Source organism: Vipera berus (assembly GCF_964194415.1).
Source record: "Vipera berus genome assembly, chromosome: 9".
NCBI classification, from domain to species: domain Eukaryota; kingdom Metazoa; phylum Chordata; class Lepidosauria; order Squamata; family Viperidae; genus Vipera; species Vipera berus.
This window is the reverse complement of record NC_138212.1, coordinates 6,007,951-6,035,171: the sequence shown is the minus strand read 5'-3', so window position 1 is coordinate 6,035,171 and position 27,221 is coordinate 6,007,951. Positions and strand designations below refer to the sequence as shown.

At 45.5% G+C, this 27,221-nt stretch overlaps 1 protein-coding gene across 2 annotated transcripts; it reads left to right on the top strand.

The window, feature by feature from the left end:
- Positions 1–176: 176 nt before the first annotated feature.
- LOC308672290 (protein BTG3-like) lies at positions 177–22,448 on the top strand. Of its 2 annotated transcripts, XM_081335078.1 has the most exons (6): positions 177–249; positions 5,505–5,598; positions 12,349–12,546; positions 17,549–17,686; positions 18,517–18,712; positions 20,425–22,448. In XM_081335078.1, the coding sequence occupies exons 3-6, from the start codon at positions 12,374–12,376 to the stop codon at positions 20,608–20,610; spliced, it is 693 nt and encodes a 230-aa protein (XP_081191204.1). In that variant the 5' UTR covers positions 177–249; positions 5,505–5,598; positions 12,349–12,373; the 3' UTR covers positions 20,611–22,448. The 2 variants fall into 2 exon arrangements, with proteins under 2 accessions (XP_081191204.1, XP_081191205.1); XM_081335079.1 differs by lacking the exons at positions 177–249; positions 5,505–5,598 and adding an exon at positions 12,144–12,216.
- The last annotated feature ends 4,773 nt before the right edge of the window (positions 22,449–27,221 follow it).

Sequence of the window (27,221 nt, the reverse complement as noted above, 5' to 3'; positions counted from 1 at the left end):
CTCTCGGCTGGGAAATTCCCACGCTGCCTGGAACTCCTTATACGGCGCGCGACCCGATTGGCGCGCCAGAAAGGGGGCGGGGCCCGGGGGAATCTCCTCCCCTTTCCCACCCCCCCCACCCCCCCAGCTTGCTCCGCCCCCGTCCCCGGGGATGAATCAGAAGCGCCGGAGAGAGCCGCGCAGAAGCGGTCGTGAGAGCGCAAGACGGAGAACCGCGTGGCGGGCGAGCCTCGCACGTTGCCGCGGGAGGTAGGAGGAAAGAAGAGCGGGCGCGCGGGACCGGGGTCGCCCGGGCAGAGAGAGAGAGAGGGTGGGGGGTTTATTTCAGTGGGGGGCTCCGCGGGACTCGGCTGCTTTATGAGTTGGGAGTCCGTTCCACCGGTTGAATGGGCTTCTCCCTTCCCCGGCGGGACAGCGTTGCGCTTTCGGAGCTTCAGATGCGCGGCAGTCTCTCTCTCTCATCCACGTGGAAACGCCGATCGGGGACTGGGGGGATCGGCCAGGAGGGACGCGAGTGGGGGGGCGTCTGGCGGGGGTGGTGGTGGTCCCGAGAAGTTAGAACAATTAACCAGTTAGAACAATTAACCAGTGGAACAACCTGCCTCCAGAAGCTGTGAATGCTCCAACCCTGGAGGTTTTTAAGAAGAGACTGGACAGCCATTTGCCTGAAATGGTATAGGGTTTCCTGCCTGAGCAGGGGGTTGGACTAGATGACCTCCAAGGTCCCTTCCAACTTTATATCTATATCTTTCTCTCTATATCTTAAACATATCTGTTTAAGCAATCCGGTCTGGTCTGATGGGTTCTGTTTTAATTATTGTTTTAAGATAACTATTTGTGCATTCTGTTATTTATGTTCACTGTTCACCGCCCTGAGTCCTTAGGGAGAAGGGCGGTATACAAATCAAATAAATAAAATAAATAAATATTATTATTATTAAGATTCCCCGAACTCTCCCGGGCGCCTTTCTCCCGACCTCCCTGCGCCTCGATTACCGTCCGCTCCACGCTCCCGTCGTCGTCCCCCCCCCATTCCCCATCTCCGCCAGGCTCTGCTTCCACCCTGACCCCCCCCTCCCCTGCCCTCCCCCCAATGTTGCCCTTTTTCCTCTTGCCTTTTTCTCCTCCGTCTCCAACCCGGCGCCCTCTGCTAAGTAGCCTCGGGACGCAACTCTTTCTCTCCCCCCCACCCCCAGGACCGGCAAGACGGGAGAGCCGGCTGGGAACGGGAGGCGTTGCACGGCAAAGCCGTTTGGGGGGGGGGGGAAACTCGGGGCAAGGAGCGGGGAAATGTTCGCGTGGTTCCCCCCTTTCGCTCAAGTTCTGCGCCTCGTTGGGAAGAGGTGGAGAAGGATAAGTCTGGGCAAATCTAAAGCAACTTTTTGGGGGGTGGGGCAGGAAGAATTTGGGGGTTCTTTTTTTCATGGATTCAGCCCTTCCCGTTTGGTTAAGGACAACAGCTGACCTGCCCAATAGTTTCTGATGCTAACCCCCCCCCTCCCCCGTTCCTGATGGGGCTAGGCTGGGCAGGGGTAGGCAACCTCGTCTCTTTTATGACTCATGGACTTCAACTCCCAGAATTCCTGAGCCAGCTTGGCTGGCTCAGGAATTCTGGGAGTTGAAGTCCATGAGTCATAAAAGAGACGAGGTTGCCTACCCCTGGGCTAGGGCAAACCTCCAGGTGCCCACCTCTTCTCAAGGATAAATAAGAGTCCCAAGGCCCACGCTTGCTTCCACCACCCCAGGTCAGCTGCATAATTAATTGCTGGCCTGCACGAGGCTCCCATTCTCTCCTTGAAACCCAGATATTGCTTTCAGACAAGTTGCATCCAAAAAACAACAACAAAAAAACTACATTTTAGCCTGGCATCTCATGTGAAAGCGGTCCTTGTAATTTTAATTTGCGGTTCAGGAGCTGGGTTTGCACAACACGCTATTCCCAAGGTAAAATGGAGTTTGGTAAACTGGAATGGGAATCCAGCTGTTGTATTAGCATGCTAAGCCAACCTCTTGGTTCTTTTTTTTTGAGGCTTGGATGTGATAACCCATAAAGCCCGGTTGTGTGTGTTGAGTGAACTTGGGAAAGTGAAATAATTGAATAAGCCATAAGGTCACTCGTTGTGCATCCATACAACGTTTCCCATCATTTCTGCTGAGTGCATGGAGGCAGATAAGGGTGGAATATATCAGTTTTTAAAAAAAAAAATTGGCAACTTTAAGGTATGTGCACTTCAAGTCCCAGAATTCCCAGCCAGTTTGCATGTTGGTTGGTGGATTCTAGCAGTTGGAGTCCACGCATCCTGAAATTTCTGGGTTTGAAAAGCAATCGTATACCATTGTCTTAAAGAGTTGTCATGCTTAGACAGCTTTTGAGGCCAAACTGGTTTCATTTTGTAGGTGCCATGTGACTTGTGTGTATGGAGACACATCCAAATGCAGAGAGGGAGGGAATTGTATTTATGTAACACATGCTTCGTTTCTCAAATTAAATGTTCCCCAATGTTCCCGAGTTCAATCCAGTGCCTTAAAAATAAAGGTGAAAAGTCAGAAAAATAAAATAAAGGCGAAAAGAAAGCTAGACAAATTGCATACGTGCAATTGTTGAGGGCCTTATGAATTGACCCATAAAGCAACAGTTTTCAACCTTGGCAACTTGTAAGGGACTTCAACTGGGAGTTGAAGTCCACACATCTTAAAGTTGCCAAGGTTGAGAAATACTGTTTAAAGGGTGAAACCCCCCCCCCCAGATTTAGCTTTTCCCTTTATGAAAATCATCCTTCCTGTGCTTTTTGGTCCCACCCTTCTCCGCTCTTGCATGTGTCCATCACCATGTCCACTTCCTTACTGAGTGCCAATCTGCCCTTGCATTTTATCTACCCTCCTACTGATGCTTATCCTCTCCTGATTATTCTTTTGTGTACACACACACACTCACTGGCCTTCCCAAAAGCTGATGAAACACGCCTGAAAGTTCCAAGTCTTTATCAGTGCCTGACATGGGAAGATCGTTGAAGGCCGCCCCTGACACACCCTCTCTTTGCAAGGAACATTGTTATTAAACGTGATCTGTTCCCTGCGCTGCCTGCCAGTCCATCAGGTCACCTGCCAGATTGGTGTGTATTTTGTTTGATTTCTTGGCGTGTCTCACCCAAAAATGTCCTTCCTGTGTAATTCAGTGTTTTTTCAACCTTGAGAACTTTTGAACTGTCTGGACTTCAACTCCTAGAGAAGTTGAATTCTCGGGAATTCGGGGAGTTGAAATCCACACTGGCTTAAAAGTTCCTAAAGTTGAAAAGCATTTGTGTAAATTTAACAGTGGCGCGCGGGGGGGGGGGGGGAGCTGCCCACAAGCTGGATTTTAGTGCTTAAAGGTACGCTACTTCTGAACTGGGAGGCTCCAGTCCTTGTGATTCCTTTACCCATTTTGAAAGTGTACTTTAGTTTTTTGAATTTTCACAGAGAAATGGACTAGATTGGCACGTGATTGGATGTCTGAAAAGATGTAAACGGCGCTGTCTCCTCTTGTGTGAAGAAAAATGTCCTTTTTCCAAACTGACCCAGCTATTTCAGTGGGTTGGCCGTTTGTTCTGGTAACCTAACAATAACGAGCGTTCTGAGAATTAAACAGGCGTTGCAATATCATGTTAAGCCATATTCTGTGAATCAAGAGTTTATTGATTGAATCACAACCTGGTCGAGGTCATATTTGAGCCATGAAATCAACTTTGGCTAAAGTTTCTACCATCTGTTAAGCTGAAGCCAAGCCTAATGGAGAGAGCCAGTTTGGTGTTGTGTTTAAGGCTTCAGCCTAGAAAACAAGAGTTCTTGGGGACAAAGCTAGGTGGGTGACCTTGGGCCAGTCACTTTCTCTTAGCCCTGGGAAGGAGACAATGGCAAACTTTTGAAAATCTTTGCCAGGAAAACTGCAGAGCCTTGTCCAGCTAGTGTCTGAGAATTGGACGCGATTGATCAGAAGGGGCAAAATACCCTAATAGAAGAATGTCTTGTAAGGAAAGCCCAGAATTTGGATGCAAAGGGTACTTGCATGCTAGTCTGCATTGCCTTTGCATTGCTAGCTAACATGAGTTTAGAGCTTAGGTTGTGTGAAGTCTGTCATCTAGTGATTTTCTGTGTGTGTGTGTGCGCGCGCGCCTGTGTATCCGAGATAAGATTTGGACTGATGGTTTCCCAAATTTAGTTCTGCTGCCTCTGTTGCTGTTTCCCCAACCCACAATCTTGGCAAGGAGCCTTGGAGTTTCCCGAGAATGAGCTATATTTATCAATGGGACTATAGATAGAAAGGGCAGTCCACAGAAAGTCAAAGTCAAAAAGGAAAATCGGAGAGAGAGAAAAAAAATTCCCAGGGATTGAAATGATGGGCAAATATTCAGAGGGGAAACACGTGGTTTTTTGCAGAAATGCTAATGAAAGGCTCTACATTCATAAAAGAGCCGCTATGATTCTTTGCTCCAGTTAGGGGACAATTTGGGGATGCTTGGTGCTCTCTGAGCTTGGTGGTTTTCTTGCAGAAGTTTCATTACTCAACTAGGTAACATCAACACTACATCAGTAGCACTGGTGTGGTGTTACCTAGTTGGGTAATGAAACATCTGCAAGAAAACAACCAGGCACAGAGCATCAAGGACCCACAGTTCAACCCTGAAACTTTAAATATTCTCGTCTATCAATAGGGGACAGTTGTCTTAGAGCCCCTTCAACTTCTAACTTGTCCAAACTCAAGCCGTTTTTTCGGGTCCCCTAAATCCAATTGGCAATCACAGCAACATCTGTAACCCTGTAATTCAAGCTGAGGTTTGCTTAGAAATGCATAGATGGATGAATGGACCGGCAGATTGATAGATGATGGATGGAGAGAGTGTGGAGATAGACAGACAGACAGACCTGAGTTTATTTCTCTTATCAAATTTAGATAGTGGCCATCTCACTGTGTAGGTGAGCCTGGGCAGTTTACGAATAAAAGTTGCAAAACCAATGAGATACAATTAAAAACAGTTAAAAAAGCAAGTTGAAGGACAGCTTAAAGGATAGAAGGGGCACCCTCAAGTCACCAGCCACCCCCAAGATCGCATGGCCCTCTTTGACCCCCCTCCCCCATGCCAGTTGACAGAGTCCAATCTTCAAACTCTTCTGGAAGAACAGATAAGTGGGGACCGACCACACCTGGGGGCGGGGGAGGGGGCAGTGGCAGAGAAAACTCTCTTCCTAACCCTCCCAGTCAAAATTCTTAGAACCAGTGGAATTCATAATATTCTTTTCCTGCCTGACTGGGTGGGAGTGGACCGATGTAATTGAGGATGAGAACACTTCGTCCGGTAGGCTCAGGAATTCTGGGAATTGAAGTCCACAAGTCATAAAAGAGCCAAGGTTCCCCACCCCAGGGCTAGAATCAAATATTTCCTGTCTCTTTATCCTCTTTCCCCCCCCCCCCCCCCAAAAAAAAAAACAAGGAGGAATCTCAATTGTTTCTTTCCGGCCTTTTTCAGATAAGGAGATCTCTGCTGGAGCACCAAGGTTCTTGAAGTGGCATCGGGTGGTCTCCCCCCCCCACCTGTCTTTTGGAGACAAGGAAGACTCCAGGTGAGTTGGCTGATGCTGGGACTAGACTAGCCGGCTGCGGGGATGGCAATTAGCCAGTCTTGTGACTGGGTGGGGACATTTTGTGAATTTTTTCCCCAAGTGCTTCAGGCTGTTTGGAAACTGGCTTAATCTGGCAGGTGTGCAGTAGCTGGGAGCTTTTACCTGGCAGGGCTGGCCAAAAACTGGTAGGAGGGCACACATATTCCACGTCTTACAAGCGTTGGCACTGAAGTAAGGGACCTGTGACCAGGTTTTTTCATGTTCACGCGCAGCATCGCCACGGTCGTGCGATCAAAATTCAAATGCTCCGCAAAATGGTTCCTATTTATGACGGTTGCAGTGTCCCAGGTCACTTCGTCCCCTTTTGCGGCCTTCTGACGCGCAAATTCAATGGGGGAAGCCCCTTCACAATCGTGTTGCTCACTTAACAACTGCAGTGATTTCACTTCACCGTCTTAAGGCAAGAAGTCTTGTCAAACGGGGCAAAATTCATTTAATTCTCTTGCTTAGCAGCAGAAATGTTGGTCTCCGTTGCGGTCGTAAGCTGAGGACTGCCTGTATTCTCCAGGCAACACAGTTCTGTGCCACGCATTGGGGTCAGCCTAGATGTCCTCAGGGAGAGTGTGGACTCTCTCTGGCTAATGGTCAAGGACCGGATTCCTGGTCTATAAGGTGGGAGTGTGCACAGGGGGTCCTCGACTTACGACCATAATTTCCATTGTTAAGTGTGACATTTATTAAGTGCCTTTTGCCCATTTTTACGACCTTTCTTGCCACAGTTGTTAAGCAGATCGCTGCAGTTGTTAATTACCTGGTGGTTCAGCGAATCTGGTTATCCGATCCACTTTGCTTGTCATAAAAGGGGCTCATATGACCTTGGGACACAGCAACGGTCACAAATGTGAACCAGTTGCCAAGCATCTGAATTTTGATCACCTGACCCTGGGGATGCTGCAAAGGTTGTAACTGAAAAATCATCAGAAGTCACTTTTTCCCCCCAGTCGTAACTATGAATGGTCACTAAATGAATTTTAAGTCGAGGTCTGGTGCTTGCCATCGGCTCCTGGGCTGCACTGGGACTGGCGCCCAGCAGGGTTGAAGGATTTTAAAATGTGAAAAAAGCCAATTCTGCCGTGTGTGTGTGTGTTTTAAAGTTCTCCCCAAATAAGATCAAGGTTTTGGGCCTTGCTCCTTCTGGGAAGCTTCTGGAAGCTGCAAAAAAGGGGAGGATTTTGCCTTCTTCTTGCGAGGGGGTGGCTGTTATCTATTGCTGAGTTCACAGCAAGGTGAAGTGACAGCTGCCTGTTCATTAGCTGGTGGTGGCCTTCAGTTGTTCTATTATTATGGTTCCCGGCCCAGTCGTCCGCCAAATGTTTAGACTGGAATTTGACATTTTTGCACACTTTATCGGGTCCTTTCCAAGGACTTCGGATCGGGCAGATGTTGCTATTTAATAATACGAAGGGTATCCTTGCAGGATTAAAGCCGTTCCCAGTACAGTAAATCTGCTTTTGCTATTCAGGGCTGTGATTTTATCAATGCCAATATTGTTCAAGTGGTGCTCCAGATGGTTTGGGATTGCAAACTGTCACTATGGCTACTATCTTTGCTTTCTTTTCCATTCTTCTTATAGTTAATTCTGGTTAGTTGCAGAGCCAGCCAGATATTTAGAGGGATTTGGTATTTTTGTACGCTTAAAGAGAGTCCTTCTCAAGGACCTGGGATGGATCGATGTTGTTTAATAATACTGGTTTGAAGTTACAGTGGCACTGGAAGAAAATTGACCTATGACCGTTGTTCACACTTGCGACCGTTGCAGCATCCCCCAGGGTCACGTGATCAAAATCCAAGACACTTGGCAACTGGCTCGTATTTATGACGGTCGCAGTGTCCCGGATCACGTGATCCCCTTTTGCAACCTCCTGACAAGCAAAGCCAATGGGGAAAGCCAGATTGACTTAACATCCGTGTTCTTACCTTAACGACTGCAGTGATTCACTTCACAAATGTAGGAAGAAAGGTTGTAAAATGGGGCAGAACTCACTTAACAAATGTTTTGGCTTAGCAACAGAAGTTTTGGACTCCACTGTGGTCGTAAGTCAAGGACTCCCTGTGTTAAAGGTGTTGTTGCAGTACATAAGCTGTTCCAAGTAAAGCTGCCTTTTGCAGTTGGCTGATTGGTGATTTTTGTCAAGGCAGGTGGTGTTCAACTAGTGCTTCAGAGGCTTTACTCGGGAACAGCTTACATGCTGCAACAATACCTTTAACAGAGGTAGTCCTTGACTTATGACCACAACTGAGCCCAAAAAAGCACCCCAGGTGGCTTTTTATCATAATTATTTAATATAGCTGGTCATATAAAGAGCCTTGGTGGAGCAGTGGGCTAATGCCTCCTTAAGTAACACCAGCTGCCTGCAATTAGTGCAGGTTCGAGTCCCACCAGGCTCAAGGTTGACTCAGCCTTCCATCCTTCCGAGGTAGGTAAAATGAGGACCCAGATTGTTGGGGGCAATTAAGCTGACTTTGTAATGATGCCGCTTGGGGTGTGTGTGTGAAAGCCCTAATAAGCAGGCATATACATAGAATGAAGGCTACTGCTAAGCTTGTAAGCCGCCCTGAGTCTTCGGAGAAGGGCAGGATATAAATGGAATAAAAATTAAAATAAAATAAAATAAAATAAAAAAAATTCTGTGGACTTTTCTTTATTATGCTCATGGATAATGCTCATATGCTTAAAGCTAGAAGGGCTATCAGAGAGATACTTTGCGGATAGCCACAGAGGCGTTCAGCAGCAATGCTTAACCTGTCTTCAGTCTTCAATCAGAATAGAGCGGAAGGGACCTTGGAGGTCTTCTAGCCCAACCCCCTGCTCTAGCAGGGGACCCTGTGCCATTTCAGACAGGTGGCTGTGTCCAGCCTTTTCTTTAAAAAAAAAACAACTCCAGTGATGACGCACCCACAACCTCTGAAGGCAAGCGGTTAATTGTTCTCACGGTCAGGAAGCTTCTCCTCCTTCATTCCAGGTTGCTTCTCTCCTTGTTTAGTTTCCGGTCCATTGTTTCTTTGTCTTGCCTTGGAAAATAAATTGGCTCCCTCTTGTTTGTGGCAGCCCCTCAAATACTGGAATACTGGCATCATGTCATAACTTAGTCCTTCTTTTCTCTAGACTAGCCATGCCCAGTTCCTGCAACCGGTCTTCATATGTTTTAAGTCTCCAGGCCTTTAATCATCTTAGTTGCTGTTTTCTTCTGTTATTTCGAGGTAGACTGCAGCTGAGTATGGAAGTTCTTGAGGTTTGAGGTTCTCCTGATCCGATCCAGACTTCCCATATTGGGCTGCAGCTAATTTTTCTTCTTCTTCAGCCCATCTGCTACGTTACTTGCTTCATGTAAGCTTAGACACCCTGGCTGGGGATGATGGGAGTTGAGATCCAACTCATCTAGATGACATTAGGTTGGGCAACCGTGTAATAAAGGACATGTGCATAGATTCTAGTAAAGGGCAAAAACCAGGAACCAACCGTCTTTTGGCCAGATTTTACAAAATACCTCGGAATGAAACCTGGCTTTGGAGGCCGTAAGGCAAGGTGGGGCATCGTTGCTGCAATCCTGACAATATTATCCTTATTGGGGGTTATTCACATTTCTTAAAAATCGGCAGAGAGGGGAACTTTCTGCATGAGTGAGTTGTAAATCCCTTGTCTTGCACACGCGATCTCAGGGAGAAAGGTCACTGCTGGTGGGAAGGGTGTGTATGTGTACAAACCAGCCCACAGCGCTGGCTTGGGCTGGAGGCATATCAAGATCTGTGCACCTTTCACATGTGCTTGGCGCTTGTAGACAAACACACAACTCGTTTTCTCCCTTTGTTTTGTTTTCTGGCGTGCCTTGGGCCTTGCCTGTGATGTTGCAACCGTTGTGGGTGTGTATATCTGTGTTCTTTCACTAGCAGGGACTTTGTTGAAACACAAACAGGCCGTTCCAGGAAACGGTGCAGAGTTTGTTCACAAAGTCCTGTGACTAGACCGCTGGACGTATTCTTCTTATCTGGGCTACGGCTGTTTGTGTCTGCCTGAGCACAGGCATCACGGCAGTTCCTCCTTTGTGTGATCCTGAGCGACACCCTCTCGGCCACACTGTGTGAAGCCACACTTGCCCCATACACAAAGTAGTCCTTGACTTTGACCACAAGGGAGCCCCGATATTTTGGTTGCTAAATGGGATAGCTGTTAAAGCGAGCTTTGCCTCTTATTTTTTCACTATCTTCCTTGCCGCCGTTGTTAAGTGAAACAGTGAAGTTAAGTTAGTTAAAGCAGTTGTAAAGTGAATCTTGACTTGGCTTGGTCAGATGGTCGCCCAAGGGGATCAAATGACCTTGGGACACACTGCAACCGTCATAAATACGAGTCAGCGGCCAAGCGTCTGAATTTTGATCACATGACCTCGGGGATGCTGCAACGGTCATAAGTGCTGAGAAAATGGTCTTAAGTCACTTTTTCTTTACTTGGCAATACATATTAATATTATTCTGTATCTTCCTTTTCTTTGTTTTTCAATATCTCTCTTAGTTTCTGCACATTCTGGCATTTTCTTAATCCTCTCTTCAAATGATCTAAGTCACTTTTTCCAACGGCGTAACGTCAGTCACTAAACTAATGGTTATAACTCAAGGATTACCTATGTGATGCATAACCCACATTGTGCTGGATGCAACGGAGGCTGGAATGAAATGCACAGTTTAGCTTCTTCTTTGTTCTCCAGAGGCCACTGGAGTGGGCAGCTATATTAAATTAATTAAATAAGTTACAATTAAGGGGTTCCATTTTTGAAAAACGGTGGGAGCTTCAAATTGTGTACAAGGAGTCCGTGATGTCTGACCGTAACGGAGCCTGCTCATTACAGGTATAAATTGTCATAAAGTGGGACACCCACTGTGACTAACCTGATATTATGACCTTTTTTGTGTGTGGAGGTCATTAAGCAAACCCATGGTTTAGCGGTTTTGGCCTAAAGCTGGAAATATGCCCGTTTTCAGCAAAAAAACATCGTAAATCAAAGTCATGTGCCTGCTCTGGACACTGCAAACCGCTGTACATGCGAGCCGGTTGCCAAGTGCCCCGCATGCAGTCCTGTGTCCACAGATGGAGGGTGACAACTGTAAGAAATGAGCCTAAATAATATCTTTTCCGGGGTCCATTGCAAACCTCAACCGTCGTAAGTTGAGGACTACTTGTAGTTAGCTCGACCTATCTGGCTGGACTTCGTTTTAACAGACGATTCCAATCCGGCTGCTGTGGCTTTAGCTACACTAACCTAGCTTTGAGAGATGACACCCCCACCCACCCACCCCAGATGTGCGGGACTCTTAATTCCCATTGTTTTCTGCCAGCATCTGGAGAGGCATCGCTTGGACTGAGTATGCTTCCTGGGAAGAAGAACTGGTGGGGTGGTTTCCCCTTCTGGTTTGGAAAACTTGTGGGTTTGGTGGGGAAGGCAAAACTCACCACTAACTTTTTTCCCCCTTCCTTATAACTTGATTCATAAATGCTCCTTCCTCATGAAGCTTTTTGGTTGCGTCAAGGCCTGTTGAAATTCTCAGAATTTTTATACCAAAGAAAACCCCTAGCAGGTTCACACAACACAACACACACACACACACACACACACACACACACACACACACACACACACAGAGTTAAAGTAGGATTGGTCGCTTCTGGTCCAAAGCCAGCCGTATTGTTATAGTGGAATATTGTGTGTTTGTTTGAGTTTAGCAAGTGAGGGAAACCCAGCACCTGGGTTTAAGGATCAGCAAGTTGTGTGAACCCAACTAGTAGGGTAACGATGGTTATGAGGGATCCAGACTGGGAAGAGAAGCATTAAAGTTGTTTTTGGCTGTGGTAGTTCCATGGGTGTCTTAGGCTGGTTGATTTTCTTTCTGACGTGGGTACCTTGCAGGCTTGTTAGGGGGAAATTGGAGTGCTACATATATACCTAGGCTTTGCGAAGAAAGGCTGGATATTAAACCTAACACATACATTTTTCTTTGAAGAATTGATAGAGGGGAAAAAATAAGCCCTGGAAAACACATAGTGGGACCAAAAATAGTCATGATATCAACCTCTTAATCATGATATCAGTCTTTTAAGTAAGGTTGGCTGGCTGGGGAATTCTGGGAATTAAAAGTCCATGCAACCTAAAAAAAAAAACCTGATCGGGAGAGTTTTTAATTGCTCGCAGCCTCTTTGGCAAGGGGTGGTTGGTGAGTTGGGAACAGTGTCCACAAACCAGAGGCCAAGGCTGGAGCGAGACCGTGTTGCCCCAGCCATGTTGCTCGTACTTTCACTTGGGATGGGTTGGGCTAGACGGCCTCTGAGTGACCCTGCGTCTGTTTTCCTTTGAGGAATGCCGATGTGTATACGTGTGAGTGAGGGCCTCCGTGTGACCCAGTTGCTGCAGCCTCGCAGCCTCTGATGTAACAGCCTCGCAATCTTCTCTCCTTCCCCCTTCCTTGATGAGTCACAAATCCGACTCACCTTTCGGTGCCTCTGTGTTGCAACCTCAGAACAAAAGACGGGCTCCTCTCGAGCGGATCTCAGCCGCCGCGGAGCTTCACCCAGTGAGCGCCCAGCGTCCCTCCCTGCTGAAGCCCCCTCGGGTCTTCTCTTCGCAGGGGGCTCCCCTCCTTCCCTCCCTCCCTCCCTTTAGCAGAGTGCTGGGTCTCTGAATGGAATTGCTGTTGCCCCCGCAGGACACACAACAACAGAGGCGTCAGGATGAAAGAAGAGGTTGAAATTGGAACTCGGTTCATCTCCCGGTTGGTGAACCGTCACGAGAAGCTGGAGAAAGACCGAGTGGAGCGCTTCGGCGAGTGCCTGGCCAAGATCCTCTGCGAGCGATTCAATGAGCATTGGTATCCAGATAATCCGCTGAAAGGGCAGGCGTATAGGTAAGCCAAGGGTGGGCTTGGCAAGCTCCGGTCTACCGCGCAAGCCTTCGGGGCAAGCAAGCTGGTTTATCGTAACACTGGGGAAAAGCAAAATGTCTGTGCTCTGTTCCCGATGTCTACGGAGGTTCTCAATCCATCCAGGTCACAGTTGTCCCAAAGTTGCTTTTTCAAAAGGCAGGTGGACTTTCTTGGGTTTCCCCCCCTCCCACTCCCCTCCTTGAAAAATGTTTCGCTTCTCATCCCAGAAACTTCCTCGTCGTTCAGTCAGAAGGGAAGAATCTTTCTTGGATGAGAAGTGGAACATTTTCAGAAACCAAGAAAGGCTTAGTTGCCTTTTGGAAAGCACCGTCGGGACTCTGCTGCTGCCGATGTTCTAAAGCAGCCGTTTTCTCAACCTCGGTGGCTTGAAGATGGCTTGGACATCAACTCCTAGCTGGCTGGGAAATTCACATTGTTTGCAGTGCAGCTTCACGATGGGGCTTTTAGCATAGTTTGCCTCTGGCTTGCCTAGTAATACAACGGATATAGCCGAGATCCCATGATATATATATATATATATATATATATATATATATATATATATATATATATATATATATATATATATATATATATATGTGTGTGTGTGTGTGTGTGTGTGTGTGTGTGTGTGTGTGTGTATTTTAATTCGGATAGTTTAAAGCAGTGTTTTTTTTCCCCAGCTTGGCACGCAGCTGAAAGTCAAGGCGACCTGAAACTGGTTTTGTTTTGTTTTTTTGAAAGAAAGCACGAAAAACAACCAGCCCGCCCTTTTAACTTTTGACAACATTAGATTTACTGTACCTGGCAGCTTGTCAAATTGCAGCCTTCAGGGGAAAATACAAGTTTTGCTTATGGTGGAAACATTGAAGACTCGCTCCCCTGCCTTGCAAATAATTTTTCTGCGATTTGCATGATGAAGTCAGGACAGCCAAAGACGGTACAAATGGAAGGGCCTTTAAAAAACAAAACACAAAGTGAACAAATCCAAAGAATAAAACGGTGCCGATTTGATCTGATAATATCAGCTTCCCAAGGGGTGTAAAGTCATGGGTTATATACTTTGATATAATCCTGTGTGTCCGTTTTTCTTCAGAAAGGTTGCAAACCGCAACGTAAGATAGGAAATTTGATTTGATTTGATTTGATCCTGGACTTTGATTTGATCCTGCCTTTATTATTTTTATAAGTAACTCAAGGTAACAAATATACATAATTCTCCCCCCCCCATCCCCTCCTCCTCCTATTTTCCTCACAGCAACAAGCCTGTGAGGTGGGTTGGCCTTAGAGAGAGGGACGGGCCCAAAGTCACCCAGCTGGCTTTCATCCCTAAGGCTGAAACTAGAATTCACCGTCTCCTGTTTTTCTCGCCTGGTGCTTTCACCGCCAAACCGGTGCCTCTCCTTATGAAGTGCGTTATTACACTTGTGTAGAAAACACCAGAGTTATTTGGGGCCTTTGCTGAGGTTTCTGAGTTTACACCATTCGCCAAGATGAAATGTAATTTCACAGCCTTTTGTTGGTCAACAAGATTGTGGCGCGCTGAAATGGGAGGAAATGGAAGTGGTTGCTGGTTTTTTGTTGTTTTTTTTCTTGTTACATTTACCCTAGTTGTGACAGGAAGGAGTTGAAACTTCCCGTTTAGCCAAGCAGCTGTCTTCAGAGTCTCTGTGGGCTTTTTTTTTTTTAAAAAAAGCCAAAAGCAGCTTCCAGAAGCAGCACAGATTTTTTAATAATATTTATGTCGCTACTTTCTTCCTCCGAGGCCGTTCAAGCAAAGTCTTAAGATCCCCTGGCTGGCTGGGGGATTCTGGGAGTTGAAGTCCACATGTCATAAAGTAGCCAAGGTTGAAAAAAAAAACATTGCCGTAATCAAGATAAGGGGTTAGATACAACATCTTAGAAGTTGGATAAGGGGGTAGTTTAGCCACATTGATCAGCAGATATCAATCAAAAGGAGGTCTTCTAGTCCAGCTCAAGGTGGAGACTCTGGACTGGCTGTCCAGTCTCTTCTTAAAAACCTCAAGTGATGAAGCACCCACCGCATCTGAAGGTCAAGCTGTTCCACCGTTTAATTGTCCTGTTCAGGCCTGGCCTGTTTGGTTCCTTTGATCCTCTTTCTCACTGGATCTGGATTTGTGGGGGAACATACTTTATGTCGAGAAGATACAAGCTGAAGTCCATCTACTGGATGGCTTTTCCCCCCCTCCTGCTCTGTTGTCTCAGTTTAGAGCGGGGACCTCAGCCTTCGATGGGACTTCTTAGGACAGGGTTTCAGGCATTACAAAATCGCTCTAACCTAGCGTGTTTGAATGAATGGTTGGATGAACCTGGATAACCACCATCACCACCACCACCCTGGGCCTTCCCATCCTAACAGAATTAACAGAGTTGGAAGGGACCTTGGAGGTCTTCTAGTCCAGCCCACTGCTCAAGTAGGAGACCCTGTACCATTCCAGACGGATGGCTGTCCAGTCTTCTCTTAAAAGCCTCCAACGACGGAGCACCCACAACTTCTTCTGAACAGTCTAACAAAGATGGCGTCGAGGTGGATGAATTTGGGTGGTGTGATTTCAACCCCTTCAGGATGAGCTACGACTGCATCCATCTTTCAGGGCGTCCTGTTTCTTATTGTCTTAAGAAGGAAAGGCAACGGAGATAATGAGCTTAGTACACAGCATAGCAGATGAACTACAGGTAGTCCTTGACTTACGAGCATAATGGAGGATGGAATTTCCATTGTAAGCCAAGGCCCCACACGACTGGACCTGTTTTTTTTTGGTTTTTGGCGGCGGTCATTAAATGAACGCTCTGGTCATTTAGCAAATCAGTGTACCTATGGGTATTTTTTTGCTAGAAAAGGCCAGAAAGGGGCAAAAAAAAAAAGTTATAAATTATTATAATTTATAACTAGCCAAAAAGGTGAGGCCCTTGCCAAGCAACTGCAAGGCAATCATGTTGATTGTGGGTATGTGTGCAGTTGTTGGAACTCTGGAACTGGGGTGTAAGTAACTTTTGCGGGGGAGGCACACTGTCCAACGGTCACTAAGCACTTGGTCGTAAGTGGAGGATTACCTGTACATGAAATGCTAAACCTGCTTCTTGAATCATAAGTACTAGGAACTTGGGATTTTTTTAAAAGTTCCCAATTAAATAGGAAAAAAGAAAACAGGTGGAGATCAGCCATTCATGCTCCAGGTGTGGGTACTTCCTGTTCTGCAGCATAAGCCCACTCCTCTTCTCCCCTCCCACCCCCAGCCTTTTAAGTACACTGTGAAGCAACAAATGAGTGTCGTCTTTTTTTAAAAAAAATGCAGTCATTTGTTTGCAGAGCCAGCTGTAAAATAACTATTGTACATCTCAAGGCTGTTTGTGAAACTGATAGGGCACAGTTTGCATATTGGTTGGGCTACTCGGAGGATTATTAGCATGCAGGTCACATCACAATTTGTGTGTGCTGTGCCCTGCCTGGAACTTGTTGCAGCAGAGTGTTGCACAGGGTAGACGGGCTCTGCTTTCGTCCACATGATTTTTGTGGTGCCAATGCCGCCCTTGAGCTTCCAAGCAATGTGTGTGTGTGTGGGGGGGGGAGTAGCAGTGTTTTGATTCCAAAACGAAGGTGTGACTCGGCACCTCCTCTCTTCATTGACGTGATCCTTATTTTGAAATCCCAGCTACACACTTTAGGAGTGAGTCTTAAAAGGCAGCAAAAGTTCTCGGTCCAGCAAGAACAAAAGGGGACAGCCAGATACCACGATGTCCAGCAGGGGGATGAAAAATTAGGGGAACAAAAGGACTTGCTCCTACAGACAGCCCTTGTTGATTTACAAGAGTTTGTTTAGTGATTGTCCAAAGTTACAATGACACTGGGGGTGGGTGGGTGGGGAAACATCTTTGGGACAAGCAGGGCTTTTTTTCTCATAGAACGCTCAGAACGGAGTTCCGGCACCTTTTTTGGATGGAACCTTGTAGGGTAGGCAAGGCGGGTTGTATGACATATGTGAGTTCCGGCACCTTTTTCTTTTACAAAAAAAGCACTGGGGACAAGCATGACCTGGATGACTTGAGAATCTGCACAGACACTTAGCGTGGGCATTTGACACCATCTGCATTATTTATTTATTTATTTATTTATTTATTTATTTATTTATTTATTTAAATCCCATTTATATCCCGCCCTTCTCCGAAGACTCAGGGCGGCTTACAATCTAAGAAGCACAAATCAATGTGCTTAGCAATAGCCTTCATTCTATGTATATGCCTGCTTATTAGGGCTTTCGCCCCCCCCCCCCAAGCGGCATTATTACAAAGTCAGCTTAATTGCCCCCAACAATCTGGGTCCTCATTTTACCTACCTCGGAAGGATGGAAGGCCGAGTCAACCTTGAGCCTGGTGGGACTCGAACCTGCACTAATTGCAGGCAGCTGGTGTTACTTAAGGAGGCATTAGCCCACTGCTCCACCAAGGCTCTTGGTGATTACACAGATTTGCACAGTGGTGTTGTGGCACCTGTGGAACGATTGTGGCTTTATTGGCACCATTCTTTTCTGGAAGGGTGAATTCTTAAAAAAACAACCACCACCAACTGAAAAAAAAATGAACAATGCAAAGAATGTTTTTAAAAAATCGATTTGTTTTGTGATATGGTTCTTCCCTTTCAATCTACGGTCCTGTCACAAGTCCACCTTGAAACAAACCCTTTTCTGAATTGACAACAACAATATTAATAATAGGGTTGGAAGGGACCTTGGAGGTCTTCTAGTCTGACCCCCTGCTCAGGCAGGAAACCCTATACCAGGGTTTTAAGACTTGTGGACTTCAGCTCCCAGAATTCTTAAAGTTGTCAAGGTTGCAGACCCTTGCCCAATATACCATTTCAGACAAATGGCTGTCCAATCCCTTCTTTAAAAACTTCCAGTGTTGGAGCATTCACCACTTCTGGAGGCAGGTGGTTCCACTGGTTAATTGTTCTCCTTCTTCCCAGATGCATCCGGATCAATAGGAAGCACCACATTGATGATTCCCTCCTAAAGGCGTGCACGGCCTGCGGTCTGGATTATTCAGAATTAGCACTGCCCAGGGAAATTTCCATCTGGATTGATCCTGGGGAGGTTTGCTGCAGGTCAGTGTGTTGGGCTGCATCCTGTCATTTCAACAGAACAGAAGAGCAGAGTTGGAAGGGACCTTGGAAGCAAGAAACCCTGTATCGTTTCAGACAAATGACTGCTGGTCATTTTAACTCTTTTTCATCTCTTTAACAACCTCCCGTGATGGAGCACTCACAATTTCTGGAGGCAAGCCATTTCACTGATTCATTGTTCTGTCAAGGAAATTTCTCCTTAGTTCCAGGTTGCTTCTCTCCTTGATGAGTTTCCATCCGTTGCTTCTTCTCCCGCCTTAAGCAGGAGACCTTATACCAGGGTTAGGCAACCTTGGCTCTTTTATGACTCGTGGACTTCAACTCCCAGAATTCCTGAGCCAGCACAGCTGGCTCAGGAATTCTGGGAGTTGAAGTCCACGAGTCATAAAAGAGCCAAGGTTGCCTACCCCTGCCCTGTACCATTCCAGACAAGTGGCTGTCCATTTTCTTCTTAAAAGCCTCCAGTGTTGGAGCATCCACAACTTCTGAAGGCAAGCTGTTCCCCTGGTTAATTGTTCTCACTGTTAGGAAATTTCTCCTTAGTTCCTGGTTGCTTCTCTCCTTGATGAGTTTCCATCCATGGCTTCTTCTCCTGCCTTCAGGTGCTTTGCAGAATAGCCTGATTCCCCCTCTTCTTTGTGGGCAGGCCCTTGTGTTCCTCTCCTGGAGTTCTCAGAAAAAGAGGTGGCTGACTTGGATTTCTTCCTTCACAAGCCAACCAGCCAATCCCCAAATCAGAGCACCTGCTGAATTTTAGCCCCTTGATTATAGGACCACTAGTCTGAACTTTCTCATCGGTTCTGCTCCTCCAGGCTTGGTGAGAATAACCAGTACTTCACAGTGAAGGAAGAGGAGAACACCAGCGGGAAGTCAACTCCAGAGCCGGAGACGTCGGACTATCATTCGGAATCCCCCTCCGAGAATTCAGAGGATGAAAGTCTGGCCAAGTTTTCTAAGACAACAAATCTGGGCAAAACTCGGCCGGCTGGGAAAAACAGTCCCAAACAGGTGAGAGGCCTCAAGGACAATGCCGAGAGTTGGGAGTTTGTTGTTGTGTTGACCTTTAAAAAGTGGCTCCTTCGATTTGCTTCTGCAATCTAAAAATGGGAGGAGGCAAGACCTTGAAGTTTTTTTTTTTTATCTCAGTAACATTTTCTCCACCCTCGGTTGAATGTTCAAAGGAGCTCGGGGCAATTTGGTTGTAATCCAGCTAAAAAAGCAAAGGCCACCTCGTGATGCCATTACAACCTCTTGTTGATAAAAGACAAATTCCTTGGAGAGGTGACTGGTGGCTCAAAGGTGGGCACGTTGGCAGTCCTGGAGAAAGCATTCTGGACACTGTGCGACTTAAGTGCCACAGTTGTTAAGAACAGGGTTTTTCAATCAGTGGTACGGGTACCACCTGTGGTACATTGGCACCTGGCAGGTGGTACGCGACCATCCTAGAAAAGTGGTAGTGGGGGAGGAGAATGAGCTGAACCGGTGGCAGCACCGCACAAGCCTGAGCGAGAGACGGCTAGAGCTGCAGAGCTGTCAGGGCTCAGCAGAAGCGCCAGGATCAGCGCTTCTTCGGGGCTGTCAGGGCTCAGCGGAAGAAGCACCAGGATCAGTGCCAGGCTTCAGCTGGAGCTCGGCACTGATCCTGGCGCTTCTGCTGAGCCCAGAAGAAGCGCCGATCAGCTGGAATGTTGCAGCATCTCCAGGGGTTTGTGATTTACATTCAGATGCTGGGCAACTGATTCATATTTATGACGGTCACAGTGTCCCAGGGTCATGTGAAGTGACCAAAACCTGCTGCAACCACCCAGCAGATGGTGGGGGGGATAAAAACCAAACACCCCCCACCCCACGCCCACTGCCAATCCTCAACAGAAATGCTCACAACAATGGAAACCTCGGACAGGAGGAAGAGCGCCGCCAGGTGGGCAGGCAGGTGTCTTGCTCGGCTGTGGCTTGGGGGGCACTTTTTCCAGTGCCATTGTAACTTCAAACAGTCACTAAGTGAACTGTTGTAAGTCGAGGACTACCTGTACTTCATCACTTTTTTTCCTTTTTTTTGTCATCAAGCTTTTGACACTTTGCTAGGCGACTGGTGGTCCTCGGATGTTGCCATAACCTAAAAGTGGTACAGTGGGTGGAAAGGTTGAAAAGCTCTGGTCAAGAACATCGGCTTGCATAAGAGCTGTGCTCCAAATTGAGATTAAAAGGGGAATATTGTTTTAGTTCAAGGGTCTCCAAATTTGGTAACTTTAAAACTTTTGTGGACATGTTAGCTGGGGTATTCCGGGAGTTGAAGTCTACAAGTCTCAAAAGTTTCCAAATTTGGAGACCACTGGTTTAGCAGGAACATGGATCTGACTTTGGCTTACCCCATGTTTACCTAGCTAGCTGAAAGTTAAACCAGGATAGACTTGGTCAGTATTTTGATAGTGAATAACTGGGAAATTCCAGAGCTTTTACACTGAACTGGAAGAAACAAATTTTGGTGTGAGTTGATGACACTTCCACAGAAACCCTGGGAGCTGAACTCAACTCACCTTGAAGCATGTTATCTTAATTATTATGCTACGCTTGATTTGATTCAGGTTGTCCCAGTGTGCTGGGCTGGGCTCACTGCTTCTTTGTGAGAAGATCTTATGGGTTGTGAGTTTCCAGATCTAGCTTCTGGGCCTTGCGTTCTCCTCCTCTTAACCTCCTTCTCTCTCTCTCTCTCCTTCCAGCCTACCCAGTATTTCTACGTTCCAGCTCCTCTGTGGGTCCCATGCCCTCAAAATGTGGTCAGCTACATCCCAACCTACCAGCCATTGGCATTCTACTACGTTGACGTCCCCTCAAAATCACCTGTGCCCAGAAAACCCAACCCAAACCTCGTCAAACGCCTTACCAAACGGGCCTCCAAAGCCTGAAGACATGCTGAGTGGACATCTTGGTCCCTCAACATCTCAAATCCTGCCTAGAATGTGGCCTTGTTTACACTGACATCGGGACCTTTGGGAAGAAAACAACTGTTTTATTCTCTTTCGGGTGGGGTTGCTAACTCTTGGCTATACTCCTTGAGGTGGGGAATTACCAAGAGTTACCCTCTTCACCTTCGAAACTCCCCCCTCCCCAAGCCAAAAGATTGTGGTGGGAGGGGTGGCACTGCCTTGTTTCTATGGTGCCAAACAAGTGTAGCATTAACATTGTATATTATTTAGCACTTCAGCGCAGTAGGGATAAAACTGGAGACCTGGGTTTCTTCTATGTTGCACTCAGCAGGGGAGTGGGATCTAAGAGTTAGAGCAGAACGCGGAGGGAACAAGGATGGGAAAAGGTTTGGATGTGGAAACTCAAAGAACAAGGTGGGAAAGAAAAACCAGGTCGACAAGCTTCTGTGCCCAGCCAACTTCGCTTAAGGTATTTTACTGCTTCTGCAAAACCTGGCTAATCGTGACTCAATTACGTGGGTGTGTCCTGTGATTTTTTTTTTTAAAAAAAGCATAACTAGCTTTTTGCTGTTATCAGCAGACCAAGGGGATTCACTGTTGATGTTGGATTCAATTGTTGCCCCCTTCCAATTGCTTAAGTCAGGGATTCTCAAACTGCAGATCAGGGGTAGGAGAAGCAACCTGCTTTTGTAGGGAGGGTCAAAACCTGTGGGTTGTTTTTAAAAAAATTGGTTTTTTCCCCTCCCCCAGTTTGATGGGCTTTGCACAAGCAAAGTTGAGTTTGGCATGCTTTACTGACGCCTGCCTTTCTCTCTTTGCCTGTGGAACATTCGGCAAGCAATTGGCCAGCGGAAGTTGAGATTACAATTTGAAAGTCATGATGAATAATTTTGAGAGGCAGTTTGGGTGAAGTGGTTACGAACACCAGCTGGATGAACTTGGGCCAGTCACTTTCTCTCATCCCTAGGAAAGAGGCATTGGCAAGCCACTGCCAAAAAAAAAAAAAGCTGCAGAGATTTCTCTGGCAGTCTCTGAGAATTGGACAGGACTCTTTGGAAAAAAAAAGAGGGGGGAAAAAGATTAGAGGGGAAAAAAAGATTAGTAATGACTTTTTACAGTCTGCTCTAACCCCCAATGAAATCCTTTGTTTTATTCATAGTGGCTTGCAGAAATTAATTTATCCTTGTAGGGTTCCTGGTACTGTCAAATTTGAGAATCCCCAGCTAATTCAGTTTCTGTTAATGATGACATTAAAAAGATTGTATTGTGAACTCTTGTTACATATTGCTCAGCTATCCATACCTTCAGCTTTTGAACTCTCTATTTCTACATTTCCAGATACTATGTTTGCAACTTAAGGGCTTGAAACTAAAGGGGAGAGAGCTGATATTTTGAAAATAACCGTTTTTATACCTGAAAGCAATTTCTGTCCTTGCAAAGAGTGAGCAAGTTATATACAAGGCTGCAGAAATAATACTTACCTACCTCAAGGGATGCTGTTATAAAGAGGGATGAGTGGGAACAGTTTAATTATTGTTATTATTATTATTTTAAATATTTGTAGCTTCTCTGGAAGGACTTGTTGATGGGCAAAGTATTATTAATGATAATTAATATATGTCTTGTAAATAACAATCAGGGACATTTTTTTTAATTTATAGAAGCAATGAAATTGTGTAAATAATATATTATACGTGCAGCTTGTTTTTATGCACCATTAATACAATGTATTTTTTTTGCTTTTTTAAAAAATGCTTTTTCTATAAAACCTTTTAAATGAAATAATAAAAACAATAAAAGATGAATAATAAGCAATAGATTGGACTGCCAGTTTTGTGGAGTCAATTTAGGCGAACCGCTGAAATGAAAAGGAAGCTTTCTTTTTCAACCAAGTTTTGATGCTGAAAGTCGGGGATAAGGCAGTCCTCGGCTTACAACCATTCATTTTAGTGACCGTTTGAATTCCACGGGACTCAGAAGAGTGACTTATGACCGTTGTTCACACATGTGACCATTGTTGCATTCACACGTTCAACGATTCAGAATTCAGATGTTTGGCAACTGACAAGCAAAGTCAGTGGGGAAGCCAGCTTCATTTAACAACTGTTGTTACTTAACAAATGCAACAATTGACTTAACAGCTGTGGCAAGAACGATTTTAAAGCTCCCCTGTCTTTTGCTTAACAACATAAACTTTGGTCTCAATTGTCGTAAGTCGAGGACTACCTGTACGTTTAGCAAAGAGGTGGCTGTTTTAAAAATGAGAATGGGGGAGGGGGCAGACAATGAAGGGAGAGTAAAACAGGAACATTTATGCATCTTAGAAAATGTCTGGTGTGCTAAATTTGGAGACTGAGCTGTGCATTCTTAGACTGACACACCTTCCCCCCACACCAAACCCCCCCCCCAACTTTATCTGGTTCCACCTTGGAAAAAGCTGTTGTATTGTATTGGATTTCTGCTTCTGGTGTAGATGTAAAAAAATCACTTTAAAAAAAGGAGAAAGTTTTAGCTGTTTTATTAAGTAGATATACAGGTGATCCTTGAGTTACAACTATTGGTTTAGTGACTGTCCATAGTTACAAAGGCCCTGGAAAAAGCAACGTATGTGACCAGACCTCTTAATTATGACCATTAAAGCATTCCCACAGTTGTCCAATGCTCATTCAGGTGAGCTGGCAACTGACACATATTTTCGATGGTTGCAGCATCTGATGCCGTTTGCAACCTGCCCAGCTGTTTCCCAACAAGCCAAGTCAATGGGGGAAGCCAAATTCACTTAAGCGCTATCTCTGGAGGTTCTCGGTCGCCCAGGTGCTTTTTCAGGAGGCAACTGGACTTTCTTGTTTTGCTTTTGCAGACATTTCACTTCTTATCCAAGAAGCTCCTTCAGCTCTGACTGGATTGTGGTATTCCTTGCAGACAGCTGGCCGTTTACATTCTTTTAGAGCATGGGTCCCCAATCCCCGCTCCGTGGCATGCCAGCAACCGGACTGCACAAACAAGCAAAGCCCCATCCGCGGGATGCACACAAAACCACGCCCCCTCCGGTCCACGGGGGGGGGGGGGGAGAAACCCTCTCATCATGTAACCGGTCCCTGGTGCCCAAAAGTTTGGCGACCTCTGTTTTAAGAGAGTCATTGAAGTCAGGTTGGGACGCTTAAGGATTGCATTGTTTCGCTTAGCAACTGGCAAAAACAACACAAAAAAACAACCCGATAAAATTGGGCAGGGTGTTTTTAACCACCTTGCTTAGCAATAAAAAGTCTGGTTCCATTGTGGTTATTTGTATACTGAGCTAAAGAAGGAAATAAAGACAGCTAAGACGGTTTAAAAAAAATGTGCCAATGAAAGCTGGAGATACCCTGGCTGCAGTTCCACCAAAAACCACCAGGGGAGGCTGCTTGCTTCTAGCAAGGGTAAGATGTTATGGCAAGGCTGATTTAAAGTCCATCCAAGTCAGCATTAAATCCTTGTGGGACTTCTGCTTCCATAATCCTCAGCCTCCCTGAGTTGGGGCTCATGAGAGCTGATGTCTACCCTATCAGCGTCCCAAAGCTCCCCAAATGGTTTGGGTTGACCGTCCCTTCTCCAAAATCCCCATTTCTCAAGGCCAAGATAAATTTTGGGAATTGCATCCCGGGAGACCAAAAGCGATACGTCCAAAAAAAAACAAAACCCCAAACAAACTAGATAAGATACTGTACTTACTTTATATGTGTATGTAGGTGTATGTTTGGACCTTTGTTACACAACTCTACCGTATGTGGGACTTTGCGTCAAGGTATTCAGGTTCTGAAATGGGGTCAGGTCACAGAATTTGATGGTCTGGATGGAAAGTGCGGACTGCCGAAGAAGAAGAAGAGGAGGAAGAAGGTTTTGCAAAATTGGTCCCAATGTTGGACCCCTAACACGAGTGGTTCTTTTTTTTCTGGCCTGACCAAATGAACAAAGCCTCTAAAACAAGGGCCTCCAAATTTGGCAACGGTAAGACTTGTGGACTTCAACTCCCACAATTCCCCTGGCTGGGGAATTGTGGGAGTTGAAGTCCACAAGTCTTAACGTTGCTAAAGTTGGCTAGCCCTGCTTTAGAGATTACTGGCAGATTTGTTTCCTTTCTGAATGCTGGGGACCACTTTTCTGGAAACGATGCTTTCCTTTTAGTTTTAATAACTAAATGCGGGTCAGCATTTCTCTTGCAAGCTGCACCAATGGCGGATGCAACTTCTCCCTTGTTTCATGACCCAGAATTCCTCTTTTCAGAAGGGACAACCGACTCCAGGAAGAACCTGGCCCTCACCCGCTCACCTAGGCCAGACCTTGCTCTTCTCCAATCCATCCTTGCAAGTGTGTGGTAGGTGTGAGGGGATGGGGATAGCCAGCTGAGCCACAGCCTTTGAGTCCGTTTGTGACTTCTGAAGATTGCCTGGACGTATAGGGTTTCCTGCCTGAGCAGGGGGTTGGACTAGATGACCTCCAAGCTCCCTTCCAACTTTATTGTTATTACTGTTATTGTTATTATATCCCTGCAGTTGTCTCGGCCAGGTTTTTCAGAAGTGGTTTGCCAATGCCGCCGTGCTAGAGCGGAGAGGGAGGGACCCGTCCAAGGTCACCCAGATGGATCCATGCCTAGCCGGGGAGTAGAACACAAGTTTTCTCAGCTTCTCACCCTGATCTTTTAACCATAACATCAAACTGCCTCTCTACTTTTGCTTCTTAGGAGTTATGAAAGAGTGCGTCCTGGTGGTGAAGATTTTGGATCCCAGCTTGGCAGACCTGGGCCTTGAATTCCTAGCACGAATACGGATTTCTTTATTTTTTAAAAAAAACATAATTCCAAAGCACCTTAGTTCAGAGGTCCCCACCCAACCGTTTGGTTCCATAGAGAGAGGTTTTTCTGTGGACCGGAGGGGCTGTGATTTCGCATGCTGCCTGCATCCTGGAGGTGGGGCTTCGTTTGTTTGTGCGGCCCAGTTTCTGTCATGCTGTGGACCAGTGCCGGACCACGGACCGGGGGTTGGGGACCCCTGCCTTAGTGTATGCATAAGGGAGAATTCAAGGGGAAATAAGCAAGAGTGCTCTTTCTCTTCAAAAATCGGGAGGACTTCTCAAGGTGGCTCTGGGGAAATTATTTACACCCAAGGTAGTGTAGCTAGTTCTCGATTTAGGATCACAATGAGGACCAGAATTGCAGTTGCTAAGCCAGGTGGAATTTTTTAATAATAATAATAATAATAATAATAATAATAATAATAATAATAATAATAATAATAATAATAATAATAATAATAATAATAATAATAATAATAATTGTTGTTATTGTTGTTGTTGTTGTTGTTGTTGTTATTATTATTATTATTATTATTATTATTATTATTATTATTATTATTATTATTATTATTATTATTATACATTTTAAGGAGATACCTGGTTGATACCTGGCAGCAACCCATGTCAATCATTAGTGCCAGTCAATTTGAATGTTCATTTGACTGAGGTTCATGTTTAATGAATAAGTTTTATAACAACAACAACAACAATAATAATAATGTTGGGAGGGACCTTGGAGGTCAAATGTGAAATTTGAGCGGGCCCCGAACAAGGAGTATATATCGGAGGTGGTGACCCTTTGAGAGCTGTATGCAACGAAATTTCATTTTGATGTATGCCGATTGGTGTACATTCAAAGTGACAATAAAGTTATCATCATCTAGTTCTAGTCCAACCCCTTGCTTAGACAAATGGCTGTCCAGTCTCTTCTTAAAAACTTCCAGTATTGGAGCATTCACAGCTTCTTGGAGGCAGGTTGTTCCACTGGTTAATTGTTCTCACTGTCAGGAAATTCCTCCTTAGCTCTAGGTTGCTTCTCTCCTTGGTTAGTTTCCAACCATTGCTTCTTGTCCTGCCTTCAGGCGCTTTGGAGAATAGTCATACAGCATCCCTGCCTGGTTCAGAAGCATCCCTGCTTCAGACAGGAAGACGGTGCAGAGAGTGGTGAGGAGGGCTGAAAAGATTATTGGCAATTCCCTCCCTTCCACCCAGGACGTAGCACATAAGTGTTGCTTGAGCAGGGTCCGCAGGATTGTCTAGGACAGAGGTAGGCAACCTCGGCTCTTTTATGACTTGTGGACTTCAACTCTCAGAATTCCTGAGTCCATTTGTTCAATCAATATCCTGTTTTTCCCGCTTTTTAAAAATTTTAATTTCCCATCAATGTTCAAAATCTATTGCTTATAATTTGCTCATAATAAATTATATTTGGGTAACCAAAAGCTTCCCTTATTCAAACCCTTTTAGAATTTTCATCTTTCCTATCTCATAACAAAACATAATATTCTAGTTACAAATCCTATTCTTCTAATTATAATAAGACTTTTATTTCTAACAGTTATCTATTTTCTTAACCACATTCAAACATCTGTTTAATAGTATAATATCCCATCTAATAGGTCAAAACTTTCCCTTTTCTTTTTGTAAACCATTAACTTTGCATTGTCTTTTTTGTTTCTTCCCAGCAATTGAAATCCAAGAGTATTCTTTAGCTTCTCAGCATGGGGGATGTGTTTGGCTAATCACTGGAGCCAGACCAA

Coding starts and splice junctions, on each gene's coding strand:
- LOC308672290 (XM_081335078.1), top strand. CDS start 12,374: ATGAAAGAAGAGGTTGAAATTGGAACTCGGTTCATCTCCCGGTTGGTG. Junction 12,547..17,548: donor CTGAAAGGGCAGGCGTATAG/GTAAGCCAAGGG, acceptor CCTTCTTCCCAG/ATGCATCCGGATCAATAGGA. Junction 17,687..18,516: donor CCTGGGGAGGTTTGCTGCAG/GTCAGTGTGTTG, acceptor CTGCTCCTCCAG/GCTTGGTGAGAATAACCAGT.